General features: G+C 48.5%; 2 protein-coding genes across 5 annotated transcripts in view; both read left to right on the top strand.

Annotated features, from left to right (window-relative positions):
• LOC109415955 (uncharacterized) overlaps window positions 1-15,304 on the top strand; it is a 163,067-nt gene that overhangs the window by 25,637 nt on the left and 122,126 nt on the right. The gene's annotated exons all lie outside the window — the stretch shown is intronic.
• Window positions 550-4,816, top strand: LOC109432849 (uncharacterized). Of its 3 annotated transcripts, none has more exons than XM_062861259.1 (2): window positions 550-1,388; window positions 1,452-4,816. In XM_062861259.1, exon 2 carries the CDS (start codon window positions 2,626-2,628, stop codon window positions 4,804-4,806), a length of 2,181 nt encoding a protein of 726 aa, XP_062717243.1. In that variant the 5' UTR covers window positions 550-1,388; window positions 1,452-2,625; the 3' UTR covers window positions 4,807-4,816. The 3 variants fall into 3 exon arrangements, with proteins under 3 accessions (XP_062717243.1, XP_062717242.1, XP_062717241.1); XM_062861258.1 differs by having other exon boundaries at window positions 550-1,590; window positions 1,646-4,816; XM_062861257.1 differs by having other exon boundaries at window positions 550-1,886; window positions 1,930-4,816.

The raw sequence follows: 15,304 nt of genomic DNA, 5'->3' as shown, positions 1-15,304 counted from the left end.
GTAAACACGATTTTATAGATTTTTTCCGGATTTACATATGCACCGACTATTTGAATGAAATAATCTGTCAGTTTCGTGGATTACAGCTACAAAAAGTGAGCCGCAATGATTTTAAAATGTTTCATGTAATTTTCCCATTTTAAAACGTGTACGTCAGTTTATGCGACCATTCAGTCGTTTTGATGAATGATTCCACGGATAAGTTGACGTAACAACCAGATTGCTATGACCGTTATGTTAGCTATTACGGTACCCGTTTTCTGAACACGTGTTAGATTTTTTTCCGGAATGTTCGTCTTCTTCTTCTTCTTCTATATGGCTCTACGTCCCAACTGAGACTTGGCCTGCCTCGCTTCAACTTAGTGTTCTTTGAGCACTTCCACAGTTATTAATTGAAGGGCTTCCTTTGCCTGCCATTGCATGCATTCGTATATTGTGAGGCAAGTGCAATGATACGCCATGCCCAGGGAGTCGAAAAAAATTTCCCGACCGGAACGGGAATCGAACCCGGGTCTCCGGCTGAATGTCCGTATTCGTGCGTTAAATACCGTCAGTGTACCAGTAGCCGCTCGTGCTCCAATAGCCGCTCACCGTCTTCAAAATGATGTTTATTGGCATAAATATGTATGATTGTCTTCATCCGTGTATAATTCGGCACGCATATTTTGAATATCCGTGGAAAAAAGATTGTATTTTTGCAGGAAACTTTGTTTTCTACACTCGTGAGCGGCTATTGGAACACGAGCTGCTACTGGTACACTGAGGGTACATTCTTTGTTTGTTACGTTTAAGTTTGAGATTTGTAGATGTGCCCTTAGAAACTCGTTAGTTCAAAAGAATGTTTGTAAACACTCCGATAATGAATAAAACAAATGTTCCGCCAAGAACAAATTAAGCACCTCTGCTAATGCCTACCATCATCGCCTCGCAATCCAACAACTCGAGTGCGTATCAATCAACCACCGCACACCACACACATAAGGAACGCCGGTCGGATCACACTCACGCAGTCGTCAATCCGAGTGTTGAGTATCGGGAGAGGAGAGGAAAACGATAAAAGAGCCGAAGCGAAGCCCGTCGATCGTCTTGCCGCAGCCTACGAGCATCGCGCATCGAGAGAAAGCGATTCACTGCCGGTGAGATAGCGGTTGTCTTCGTAACTACCACTACCACAACATACTGCCAGACGGAGGGTGCTGGTCGCGCGATCCTTCTCATCGCCAGCAGTCGGCACGAATCCATCAGTCGGTACGGTAGTGAAACCGGAGCTCTAGTTACTCCGACGCCGGGAAAGCACAAAGTGACTGCATAGTGAAAAATTCCCTGTGGAAAGAGATAAACGTGAAACGCAAAAGGCCAAATTAACCAGCGAGTGGCCAATCGACGTGGTGAGTTCTTGGTTTTGCGATCAGAAGTGTGATAGTGATTAACGGAATCTCTCCACCATCCAGACCGACGCTACTGCAGCCAACAAAAGGAGGCGGCCATTTTGCACGCCCATCTTTGCCAAGCCACACGTTCTGGGAAAACCGCACATCGTTGGGCGAATTTCGCACGCATCCGAACGTGATTTGTATTATTTTCCTGCGGGTGAGTTAGTTTTTGCGATCCTCGGAAGGCAACCGTCTAATGAATGTCTCTCCAGTTTGACAGCCCGTATACCCGGTGGCGGTACTGTGGCCGTGCAACTGGCAGATTACCAACCGTGCACGTGATACATTGGTCATCGTTGCTAGACGCAGAGAACCAATTTCAACAACCGTCCGACGAAACTTCGCACACGATCGAACGAGCAAAGCAGGGTCAGCAGGAGGCAAAAGCTTCATCTGGGCCACAACCATCCAGAAATTCCGAGAAGACAGGAACAAAGAGCCTTCACCAAAGAAGTAAGCCGGAAACCAGAAACTAGCTGGAATCAGTTGCTGACAGCTCTGCTCGCCTCAGGGCTCTTTTTTCTCGTTCCAGTTTCGGCGGCATCATCTAGGCAAACCGTGCGAGGGAGTAATCAACGCCGACGCGAAGGCAATCGACCTTGAGACGACCTCGGTGGCTTTCGGCGGAACGGAGCAGCCTGTTTCCGTTTCTGACGCGAGGGGCTCGCAGCATCAAGGATCGTTTCGGCAAATCGGAGGAGCGGAGTGGTTGGCGAGGTTGGATCCAACCATGGATCGGACAGCGGGGTCGTCCATGAAGACGCAACTGACGAGCGAGGAGGCCTGTGTGCGCGGGCGAGTTGTTTGATCGGTGGCAATGCGTGAGTACAGTGCGCAAACAAATGTTAGTTTCTAAGTAAGAATAAACAGCTAGGACGTAGAGAGAGGATTAGGCGTTTAGGTGGCACAATGCTAGGAGCCAAATAAAGATGTTGTCTAAATGAATAAGCTTTGAGTTGGTGCTTTGATTGCCGTGTTTGTGCCCGAATTACCCTGCTATACGGTAGTCTTGCTCTACTGGTCGGGAAGTTTGCAACACTGGCGCCCAACTGAAAATCCACACATTGTGAACTACCGTTTAGCGTTTTGAGTTTTGGTTTTGTTGAGATTTGGTTTTGTGCAATTTCGATTATCTGGCTAACGATTATCGAAACAATTTTAGCCCTTACGCATATAAGATTCAACATAAGACATGGATTACACACACTTAACAGATGAGGAGGTGACGTATGAGTTGGCTCTGCGTCACGTGGTAAATTTAGGGCCTACCACCCACAGAGGAAAGGTCCTCCGTCTAAAGGCACTCGCCCAGGAGGAAGCCTTAAGAGATAACCAGCCCACTAGCTCAGCCCATGTAATGAGTCCACAGTCCAACATTGAACACTGCGAAACTCAAATACAGCAGCTGCACATTAGCACTGAAGCGGCCATTCGAACAGCCGATAGGGCTGCAATCAGTCAAATCCGAACGCGTCTTACCCACTATCGCGACAGATTACGGTTAATCCACCCGCCGGTCGAACTGAGAGAGCTGCATGGGATGCTAACCATGCACGTGACGGTTTTGCTCAACAAAGTGAATGGTACTAGTGTAGTGAGTTGTGTGCAACGAGGTGAAAATGAGGTGAACCACACAAGTTCAACGGGTGCCATAAGAAGAAGCAACAACGAAGAGGAAGGAGCAGTCGGTGGAACGGCGGACGCCACGATTCCAGTGGGCAACAATTCAAATCAAGAATCCACACCACCGCCAGCATCACAGCCGCCTCTGATGACGTCATTCTCTGGTGGACAGGGACGAGGATTGCTGTTTTCGAGTTCGTTTCGAGCGCGAGACAACGAAGATGGAGGTGAAACACAGCCTAGACAACGGAACACCTCACCACCGCCTCCCTACCTTCCACGGGAGCGAGAAACATGGAACCGGACAGCTCGAGAAACACAATCACGAGAAGTTCACGAGCTGCAATCGAGAATAGTGGAGATGCAGGAAAGAGAGCAGCGGATGCACGAAGAATACTGCCGAATGCGGGACGATCTGGAGCGGCTAGTGCGTCGAGAACGACCAGCGCCGGAACGAGTGGATGATCGACGGATTCAGAAGGCCGTGCACAACTGGCCTTTCAAGTTTCGCGGCGAAAAGGACACGACGTCACTCAACGTGTTCCTAGATCGCGTGGAGACGTTCGCGAGATCGGAAGGCATGAGTGATGCCACACTTCTGAGTTCCATCAAGCATCTACTGCAGGAGGACGCCATCGATTGGTACTCACGAGCAACGTCGCAAAACCAGTTGCGGACCTGGGACCAGTTCAAGCGGGAGATCAGAAGGGAATTCCTGCCCAGCGGATACTCCCAAATTCTGCGTCTGGAAGCCAGCTTTCGATTTCAAGGAAGGGAGGAATCCTTTGCGAAGTTCTACCGAGACATCTCAGCGCTCTTCCGCTTCGTCGATCCACCCATTCCAGACGACGAAAAGTTCTTCCTGGTGAAGAAAAACATGAACGAGAACTACGCAGCCATCGTAACAGCAGCGAGGCCTCGTTCACTGGAAGAAATGGTGGAAGTCTGCACCGGATACGACGAGACGAGGATGCTTCTGAACAGGCAACGCAGGATTCCCATTCCGCACAGCGCGCTTCTGGAACCGAACTTCGCTACGCCAGTAGTAACCAGCAGACCACCACCGGTTCAGCATCACCAACAGTCACAGCGGTTCAACAGAGTTCACGCCGTGGAGGTGGAAGAAGCCGCATTCGAGCACGAAGCAGCGGAGGAAGGACCAGAAGACAATTGGCAGCACAACATCGACGAACTGGTGGAGCAAGTCAACGCGTTGAAGTTGAACATTGAGCGGAGATCTGCGAGACCAAGCTTTGCCGCACGCGACGAAAGGCAGCCAAGGCCAACGGATAGATACAACCGGACAGAGGCTGACGTCCTGCGAGCAGCGCGGCAGTACACAAGAGATGTGCAAACCCCGGCACAGCAGCAGCGTCCGCAAACCGCATCGTACCAGACTCGGCTACCACAACAACAGCAAGAACAGCCGCAAAGAGCACAGGGCTGGCAAGCACGACAGTGGATGCCAAGCTCGGATCAGAGCGACTATAACCGAAGAAGCCAACGTCTGCTGCCAGAACCAGCCAGGCAACGGGAAGGTCGCCAGATACAACAGGAAGAAGCTCCGAATGACCAACGACCAGCGATGCTCTGCTGGAACTGCGACGAGGAAGGCCACAGATTCATGGACTGTCCGAAACCGCAAGCCATTCTCTTCTGCTACCGGTGTGGACGGAAGGGCTACTCGTTGCGCAGTTGCTTCACGTGTCGCACGGACGCGTTAAACTACCCAGCGGAGAACCAGCAGTAGAGGGGAGCAGCTCTCCGCAAAATCTCGGAGACCCCTCCGATATCCCGGAATTTCAAAACCTCAACTCGATCATTATCAACCCCGGAAGTGACAATCGACCGCACGCCGTCATATCAGTGCTGGGAAAGGAGTTGACAGCTTTGTTGGACAGTGGAGCGAACTGCTCTCTGCTAGGAGGAAGAAAAGTCGAACTGGCAGAGGAATGCGGATTGCAGAAAGGAACCGTCAGCGGCGGAATAAAGACGGCAGACGGCACGAGACACAACATCGCAAACTTCGTCTATTTACCGATCGTGTACAACAACCGCAACGAAGTTCTTCCAGTGCTGTTGGTGCCTTCGATTCCAGACTGCATCATCCTGGGAATGAATTTCTGGAACAAATTCGGTGTAAAAGCGGTGTGTTGCATACTCGAAGCGAAGCAGGAAGATCAGATCAGCGAAGAACAGGAGATGAAGCAGCTCAGTCCGGAACAGCAGAGGCGCCTGGAGCAGGCGATTCAGAAGTTTCCGAAAGCGGTAGATGGAAGATTAGGACGCACGAAGCTGTACGAGCATCGAATCGATGTAGGGAATGCACCGCCCCGCAAACAACGGCATTACCCCATGTCGCCGTACGTTCTGCAGGAGGTCAACAGAGAGATCGACCGGATGATTGCGCTGGACGTCATCGAGGAGGCGCAGTTCTCGCCATGGAACAACCCGCTGGTCGCCGTCAAGAAGAAGACTGGGCAGTATCGCGTCTGCTTGGATGCGCGTCACCTCAACTCCGTCATGGTGAACGAGGGATATCCGATTCCCCAGATAGCAGCGATCACCAACAACCTCCGAAGTAGCAAATACATCTCTTCGATCGATCTCAAGGATGCCTTCTGGCAGCTACCACTCCATCCAGGTTCGAGACAACTGACAGCCTTCACCGTTCCATCCAGAGGCCACTTTCAATTCAAGGTGGTGCCTTTCGGGCTGTGCACGGCCAGCCAAGCTCTAGCGCGACTAATGACTCACCTCTTCGCCGATCTAGAACCGCTGGTATTCCATTACCTGGACGACATCATCATCTGCTCCGAAACGTTCGAAGAGCATATCGCTCTGCTCGAAGAAGTAGCCCGCCGGCTACGCCAAGCGAATCTCACGATTTCATCGGAGAAGTCCAAGTTCTGCCGGAAGAGCATGAAGTACCTCGGCTACGTAATCGACGAGCAAGGTTGGCGTGTAGACGACGAGAAGATCCAAGCGATCGTACAATTCCCGACTCCAACAACGCGCAAAGAGGTGCAGCGATTTCTTGGTGTTTGCAACTGGTACCGACGCTTCATCGCCGGTTTCTCGCAGCTAGCAGCTCCGCTAACAAACTTGACGTCAGACAAGACCAAGTTCCGTTGGAATCCGATAGCTGAAGAAGCGTTCCTCAAGCTGAAAGCAGCTCTGGTTTCGGCACCGGTACTGGCGATGCCGGACTACAGCAAACCGTTCGCCATAGCGTGCGATGCCAGCGACACAGCAATCGGAGCAGTGCTAACACAGGAGATCAACGGCGAGGAACATCCCATCAGCTACTTCTCGCAGAAGTTGTCAGCGTCGGAGAGGAAGTACTCGGTCACGGAGCGGGAGTGCCTCGCAGTGATCCGAGCGATCGAGAAATTCAGAGGCTACGTAGAAGGAATCCGGTTCATTGTCCACTGTGATCATGCAGCACTCAGCTACCTGAAGTCGATGAAGAACCCGACGGCTTTGATGAGCCGGTGGCTGTTGCGTCTAAACGCGTTCGACTTCGAGATCCGCTACAGGAAGGGTTCGATCAACGTTGTTCCAGATGCGCTCTCAAGAACAGTAGCTGAAGCAGTCTTCACGGTAGACCAAGTCCTGGACCCGTGGTACAGGAAGCTGGTGGACAGAGTAAAGAGCGAAGGAGATAAGTTCCCGGACTTCCGCATAGCAAACGACACGCTATTCAAGAACTGCCGTTGCAAGGACGAAGTGGGAGCAGTTTACCACAAGTGGAAGCAAGTCGTTCCGAAAGAAGAGAGATTCCAACTAATCCGAAGATTCCACGACGAACCAGCAGCAGCGCATCTCGGTTTCTACAAGACCTGGCACAAGCTACAAGCCCACTACTACTGGCCACAGATGCAACAGGAGATTCACGATTACGTTATGAACTGTGCGACCTGCAAAGCGTGCAAGGCACCGGGGAAAAGAATGATGCCGCAAATGGGAAACCCGAAGCCGGCGAAGACCCCTTGGGAGATGATATCAGTGGACTTTGTCGGTCCGCTCACTCGTTCCAAACGAGGAAATACGGTTTTGTTGGTAGTAGTAGACTGGGTCAGCAAGTATGTGATCGTCAAGCCGATGCGTACAGCGGATTCGCAGAAGATGGTGGAGTTCCTGGAAGAAGAAGTTTGTCTGAAGTTCTCTCGGCCGCGGTTAATACTGTCCGATAACGGGAAGCAGTTCGAATCGATGGTCTTCAAATCCTGGCTAGCGAAACACAAAATCGGCCACATGAAGACAGCGTTCTACTGTCCGCAGGTCAATAACGCCGAACGCGTCAACCGCGTCGTAGTAACCTGCATCCGAGCATTGTTGGACGGCGATCATAGAGAGTGGGACGAAAAGCTACCGGCGATCACGGCGGCGATAAACGCTGCTCGGCACGAGGCGACGGGCGTCAGTCCACACGAAGCCAACTTCGGACGGAACCTGTTGTTGCACACGGATCTGTACACGCAGCAGGAGCTCAACACACCAGAAGACCCGAAGGTAGCGCAGGACCTACGACTCTCGGCGATTCGTCGAATCCAGAAGCTAATCATCGAGCGGATCAAGAACAGCCGCCAACGGGCGAAGCAGCGATACAATCTTCGTACAAGATCAGTAGCGTTCAAAGTCGGAGACTTGGTTTGGCGGCGATCGTTCGTACTCTCCTCGAAGGCGGACCAAATCAACAGCAAGCTTGAGCCGAAATTCGTTCCGGCCATCGTCAAGGAGATCATCGGGACGAACATGTACGTGCTAGAGGATGTTCTGAGCGGCAAGAAGGGAAGGTTCCACGCGAAGGACATCAAGGCGGACTAAACGAACTTGTGCAAGCTATGAAAACAGGCGGTGCCTGTCAACGAAGAAGCAAACGCTGAAGAAAACACCATATTTGGGCATTATTACAGCGAACAGGAAGGCAGAGAAGCTTCAACCGGATTCTGCACTTCCGTTACACCGATTTGACGACTACATCTACTGGAATCTTCGTTCCCAGCAGCGAGATTCCGGGCTGTTCAAGCTATGTACACAGGCGGTGCCTGTCAACTACAAAGCAGTCAAGCTGGCAGAAACACCAATCACTGGGAGATTTGATCACGAGAGCTGAGGGTGAGAAGCCGTCACAATACTGCTCCACCGCAGCGACACCGATCGTGAGTCGACAGCTAGGATTTCCGTACAGCCGTACGAGGTTCCACAATGTTAAAGCTATGTCCGCAGGCAATGCCTGTCAACAATGAGTACCACGCTCCAAAAATACGTAACAAACGGGAAAATGATAGAAAGTCAGGTGTGATGAGCAATAACTTCTTTACGACTACCTCTCCACCTCGACAAAACAGCCAGCTTGAACGATTTGCGATTCCATCACCCGATCCGTCAGAAGGCCGAGCAAGTAGGAGAATAAACATGCGGTACCCAAACACTTTCATCGCGCCAGGAGGTGTACCGTGGGCCGTTCGCCAAGCGGGAGAAATGGCACCCTGTGATTCTGGAAACGGAACACAGGTTTCTCGTCAAGGCACCAGATGTATTCTCTGATAGGAGGAGTGGAGACCCGGAGATCGACGACCAAACATCGGTTCGGCGCGGAGTTGAAGCTTACGGCCACTATCAGGCGCAGGGAGACAGCAACTGGAGAGCGTTGGGAGAGCAGGAGGATGTAGAAAAGCCTACAGTGGGCGCGGGAAATTGGAACCCTGAAAGCGATGCGAGTAAGGAGGCTCCAAATACCAGGACGAAGACACGCCAAACACCAGGACGAATCGACAGCCTACTGAAGGCGAGGGAGACTGGGACCCTGAAAACAGCAGTGAGTAGGGAGGCTCCAGATACCATGTCAAAGAGCGCCGCAACCATCAGCCTACAGCGGGCAAGGGAGACTGGGACCCTGAAAACAGTAGTGAGTAGGGAGGCTCCAGATACCAGTACAGAGAGCACAGCAGTCATCAGCCTACAGCGGGCGAGGGAGATTGGGACCCTGAAAACAGCAACTACAAAGAGCGATCAACATGCGGTACCTAAACACTTCCATCGCGCCAGGAGGTGTACCGTGAGCCGTTCGCCAATCGAGAGAAATGGCAACCCTGTGATTCTGGAAACGGGACGCAGGGATCTCGTCAACGCACCAGATGTATTCTCTGATAGGAGGAGTGGAGACCCGGAGATCGACGACCAAACATCGGTTCGGCGCGGAGTCGAAGCTTACGGCCACTATCAGGCGCAGTGAGACAGCAACTGGAGGGCATTGAGAGAGCAGGAGGACGTAGCAGGCAGCCTACGGCGGGCGAGGGAGATTGGGACCCTGAAAACAGCAGTGAGTAGGGAGGCTCCAAATACCAGGACGAAGATGCGCAGCAACCAACAGCCTACAGCGGGCGAGGGAGACTGGGACCCTGAAAACCGTCGTGAGTAGGGAGGCTCCAGATACCAAACGATCCAGACAACGAGTGAAGCGCAACAACACCCCGAGGAACCCTCACACCGAAACACACTAAATGGTCATGCCGTTAGCCGATCGAGACAAATCGAGCCCATCATCAAGAATTCGACCATCCTCACTACACAGAGCTATGAGTGGCACCACTACGAAGGAACAAAATACGATCTCGGCAATCCAAGCACATCCACGACTGGATGGTGCAGACGAACCCTCAAGTGTTTCCAGTCAATTCGAATGCGTGGCCAAGGGTTAAAGATCTGGGGGTCGTCATGAAATCTTCATCCCAAAAGTAACGCGACCAGGGGCGCGGTAAAACCCTATTTCCCGGGCTCATGACGATTTAGATTAGTAAATTTTTCTTTTCTCAGAATATGCACAAACCCGAACAAACCAATTTTGTCCTTGTAGATAGTCTGTAAATATAGCTTCTTGATGTTTTGTGTGCGATTAAGCCTATTTTAGTCAATACAATAGGCTAGAATCCGATTTGAATGTTTGCCGTAGGATTCGTGGAAGCTGGACAAGGACATTGGTCAGAGACGATTTGAGAGGTCGAAGATTTTGCCAGGCGCAGCTGGCGTGAAGTTTAGTTAGCATTAGGATTATGCAGTTTGGAGGATAGAGAAGATTTGGCAAGCGACCAAGGCTTGCGTATGAGTTTGGTTTTAGTTGAGGAAAAGATGTAACTTGAGGTCTGCTCAAGAGTTAGGTTGACCGACTTGTCTCTGACCATCATCCTAGAAGGATGACTGAAGATTTTGTGAATTTTTCATAAATCGTTTGATCACCGATTTATGAAAAATTCTTCCGCTACGGTAGAGTTGTGTTACGTTTAAGTTTGAGATTTGTAGATGTGCCCTTAGAAACTCGTTAGTTCAAAAGAATGTTTGTAAACACTCCGATAATGAATAAAACAAATGTTCCGCCAAGAACAAATTAAGCACCTCTGCTAATGCCTACCATCATCGCCTCGCAATCCAACAACTCGAGTGCGTATCAATCAACCACCGCACACCACACACATAAGGAACGCCGGTCGGATCACACTCACGCAGTCGTCAATCCGAGTGTTGAGTATCGGGAGAGGAGAGGAAAACGATAAAAGAGCCGAAGCGAAGCCCGTCGATCGTCTTGCCGCAGCCTACGAGCATCGCGCATCGAGAGAAAGCGATTCACTGCCGGTGAGATAGCGGTTGTCTTCGTAACTACCACTACCACAACATACTGCCAGACGGAGGGTGCTGGTCGCGCGATCCTTCTCATCGCCAGCAGTCGGCACGAATCCATCAGTCGGTACGGTAGTGAAACCGGAGCTCTAGTTACTCCGACGCCGGGAAAGCACAAAGTGACTGCATAGTGAAAAATTCCCTGTGGAAAGAGATAAACGTGAAACGCAAAAGGCCAAATTAACCAGCGAGTGGCCAATCGACGTGGTGAGTTCTTGGTTTTGCGATCAGAAGTGTGATAGTGATTAACGGAATCTCTCCACCATCCAGACCGACGCTACTGCAGCCAACAAAAGGAGGCGGCCATTTTGCACGCCCATCTTTGCCAAGCCACACGTTCTGGGAAAACCGCACATCGTTGGGCGAATTTCGCACGCATCCGAACGTGATTTGTATTATTTTCCTGCGGGTGAGTTAGTTTTTGCGATCCTCGGAAGGCAACCGTCTAATGAATGTCTCTCCAGTTTGACAGCCCGTATACCCGGTGGCGGTACTGTGGCCGTGCAACTGGCAGATTACCAACCGTGCACGTGATACATTGGTCATCGTTGCTAGACGCAGAGAACCAATTTCAACAACCGTCCGACGAAACTTCGCACACGATCGAACGAGCAAAGCAGGGTCAGCAGGAGGCAAAAGCTTCATCTGGGCCACAACCATCCAGAAATTCCGAGAAGACAGGAACAAAGAGCCTTCACCAAAGAAGTAAGCCGGAAACCAGAAACTAGCTGGAATCAGTTGCTGACAGCTCTGCTCGCCTCAGGGCTCTTTTTTCTCGTTCCAGTTTCGGCGGCATCATCTAGGCAAACCGTGCGAGGGAGTAATCAACGCCGACGCGAAGGCAATCGACCTTGAGACGACCTCGGTGGCTTTCGGCGGAACGGAGCAGCCTGTTTCCGTTTCGGACGCGAGGGGCTCGCAGCATCAAGGATCGTTTCGGCAAATCGGAGGAGCGGAGTGGTTGGCGAGGTTGGATCCAACCATGGATCGGACAGCGGGGTCGTCCATGAAGACGCAACTGACGAGCGAGGAGGCCTGTGTGCGCGGGCGAGTTGTTTGATCGGTGGCAATGCGTGAGTACAGTGCGCAAACAAATGTTAGTTTCTAAGTAAGAATAAACAGCTAGGACGTAGAGAGAGGATTAGGCGTTTAGGTGGCACAATGCTAGGAGCCAAATAAAGATGTTGTCTAAATGAATAAGCTTTGAGTTGGTGCTTTGATTGCCGTGTTTGTGCCCGAATTACCCTGCTATACGGTAGTCTTGCTCTACTGGTCGGGAAGTTTGCAACATGTTGATAAGCAGCAGTCCCGACTCGAAAGAAGGTGTGCTAACCGTGGTTTCAGAAAAAAGCTAACACGTCACATTCTGAAAATGTGAACTATCTGGTAGTGCGGTCGAGCGTACCATAAAGCTTGGGCATCGTAGTAAGATTCACAGTTGGTCAGATCTAAATCAGACCGGACCAACTGTTTTTCAATGATTATGGGAAAATGTCCTGCAAGAAATTGGGATATCAAAGTATGTGCATTATTTCTTGAAATACTATGATTCCTTGGCTTATCTTTACTTGTCCAAAAAATTGCCTAGTCCAATTTGACTTTACGCCGACCAGTTTTCTTATTTCGTTTAAAGTGTGTAAAATACCGGAATTAATATTAATCCCCAGGCTCTGCGATGGATCCTAACAGCTTCTTTCAATGTACCTTACAATTAAGGCAGTCTATGTTGAAAAAGTTATTTTATGCCTTATCCAAAATATGGTGTTTATGGTAATATTTACAATTTTTTTAGATTTACTTGATAAACTGAAACATTAAGTGTCACCCGCGGGCCTCATTTATTTTTTCTCACATTCGGCAAGTTACGAAATGTTACGAAACTAATTTCATGTCAATAGTCTTGTACTATTCCTCTACACTAAGTTTTTACAATTAAATCTTTAATTAAGCGGTATTTATCTATTTTGAAACGTTTTTTTTAATGGTACAGTTTATTCACAGCATTCTTAGGCAACAAAAATATCTACAAAAGCAAGCTAAAAAATTTAAAATTGGTCAAACGGTTAAAAAGTTATAGGACTCTAAAGTTAAAAATTTTTGTAAAAGGAAGAAAAAAATAAATTATATCTTTAAAAACTCATATTTTGCGTGACTTTGGAAAAAAAATGATGTTCTACGAGTTTATTCGAAATTTCGAAAATTCAACTTTGAAGCGATTGCGCGACCTCTAAATCTCAATATTTTCGGCTTAAACTCAGAGGTTTTTCTTTTTGTGTCATTTGAATCCAAAAGAGCTTACGAATTCCAGGTTTCAACAACTTTTGAAAAATAAGCCGCAGCCTAATAACCATCCATACAAAAGATATAACTGTTCATGCATGAGATGTTTGGATTCTATACTTAGGAGATTTGACAAACACCCATTTAAGAGTAATTTAAAGTAAGCACGTTAACTGCGAACAATACTCGCTGCTAACCAGGATCACGGCATATGGCGGCGTTGCATGAACTACGAATTGTACCAAGTATGTAAATAAATCGATACAGTATGAACCCAATTTTGTCAGCCCCACAAACAGGGATTGGCGGCATGCACCGTGCGGTGCGAAAAAAGCGTGTGCTTCACACAATCGCAACTTGCAAGTGCTCGTCTCCCGTTTTGCCGAGAGACAAGAGACGTATGAGTGAGAGCTTTCGTAATTGTGCGAGAGACAATCGCAGCACTAGCTCTACGGCGCAGGGAGTAATGCACGGTGCTTGGGACTGCGCTTGTCTCCAAACAGAAAAAATCAATTAATAAATTAATTGAAGAGTTTGTGTTTTCGGCAAAGTTGTTAAGCTTGTCAAGGGTTGACAAGTGATGGGTCGTTTGATTCGAAATTTTTCCAATCGTGCGTAGTATCAAGCCGAGTGCCAAGCACGGAGACAAGCACCGAGAGAGTCCATACGACAGAGCGTGAGAGACAGGAGAGCTCCAGCGCGCGGCAAAGTAAGCGAGCAACACACAACCGATTGCGCGTACTCGTCTCCTTCTAATTTGTTGTGCTGTCTCGTAGCAGAGTGTGCGGCACGCAAAGAGTTTTGAGTCGCACCCTATCCCAAACAGTTTGTGGGCTGTTTGCTCTCATTAACTTACGGTCAAACTTTAACTAATTCAATCATGTTCATCACTAAACTACTTCTTGAAAATCTATTTAGATATTTTAGGAGAACAAAAAATGTGTCCCCGAAACAGGCTGACGAAATCGGTTAACTGATGTATAATGAAGCGGATAAAACACAGGCTGCGGTGGGCTGGGCACGTAGCTCGTATGCCAGAGAAATGAAAAACTTATACCATATTAGCAGAGAACCAGGAAGGAGCCGTTGGCTTCGTGGTAGGGCGCGCACGTTGGCCTTTTAGGTCTTCCTCAACTGCATTTTGCGGCCCTAAGGGGCTCGAAAATCTCAGGGCGACTGGAAGCGATTGATCCAGGACTAAGACCAGTGGAAACGATTACTTCAATCGGCGTAGACTCACCATTACGAGTTGTAGGCTATCAAGTATCAGTTTGTTATATTATTCGCTTGTTGTTGTCAAAGGATGTTTCAATATCTACATTGCATCCATAATAAGTATTAAACATAATTGATAATATTCACTATGAAAGTTGTTGATATTGGAAATGATTTTCAGGCATCTGAAATCAAATAATTAGATATCTTAAATATAAATTATGTTCATGTCAATAAATTATCTCAATAAATGATGTTCAATCACGTTTTATGGGGAGATTTTAGTTTTCTTGTACACAGACGTCAGTATTGCGACCACATGGTGGTTACGTCAAAACGTTCTTTTTAATATACTCACATGTTTTAGAACAAACACATTTTTTTCATAATTGGAGCATATGCTGTACATGGTGTAGAATATGCTAAGCTAAAAAAGTGGATTTTGACCTATGTGGCGTTTACGTCACCTATGCGAATATGGGCAGTGCACATATTTGTACCAGTTTTACCATATAAACTTCAGACTAGTCGAGCGATACCTAAGACCTTATCAATTCAGCTCAAACTTGGGCTGTAGCTTATGGGAGTCTAAAAAAGCAAATTGAGGTGATCAGACTTAGGATATTTTAGTATTAATTTTTTTCATAAATGTTTGAGCAGCCCTAGTAGAATACCATTGCTCAAATTAGAATTTCCTACTTCTTCCAGTTATTTCTCCGCTATCTTCCATTCCAGCGATGTAGTTTTTTGTAGGTAACAAGCCTATGGAATCCCCCAACTACACTGAAAAAATCAGCTTCATAGCGTTCTTGACAGCTGAGAAAATGCAGATAGTATGCAGCTGCTCCATATATTTATACTCAAGTTGTTCGCATTTTCGTCTTCTAGAAACCTCTTATTCAAATTTATGGGATATTTTTTGAACGGCACACATAACGATGATACCATTGGAGCTCCTCGTACAAAAAAATATTCTAGTTTTACCTAAAATAACACAATTGTTGACCAAAATATAGAGAACAACACTAAAACGGACTTGCAGCGGTTCTCAGGATCGTTCAAAAAAGGTTATC

The sequence above is a fragment of the Aedes albopictus genome, chromosome 3 (assembly GCF_035046485.1).
Source record: "Aedes albopictus strain Foshan chromosome 3, AalbF5, whole genome shotgun sequence".
NCBI classification, from domain to species: domain Eukaryota; kingdom Metazoa; phylum Arthropoda; class Insecta; order Diptera; family Culicidae; genus Aedes; species Aedes albopictus.
Note: the sequence above shows the minus strand (reverse complement) of the source record. Positions and strands in the feature narration are given on the sequence as shown.

What these genes read in the sequence shown, in the direction of transcription:
- LOC109432849 (XM_062861259.1), top strand. Translation starts at nt 2,626, where the DNA reads ATGGATTACACACACTTAACAGATGAGGAGGTGACGTATGAGTTGGCT.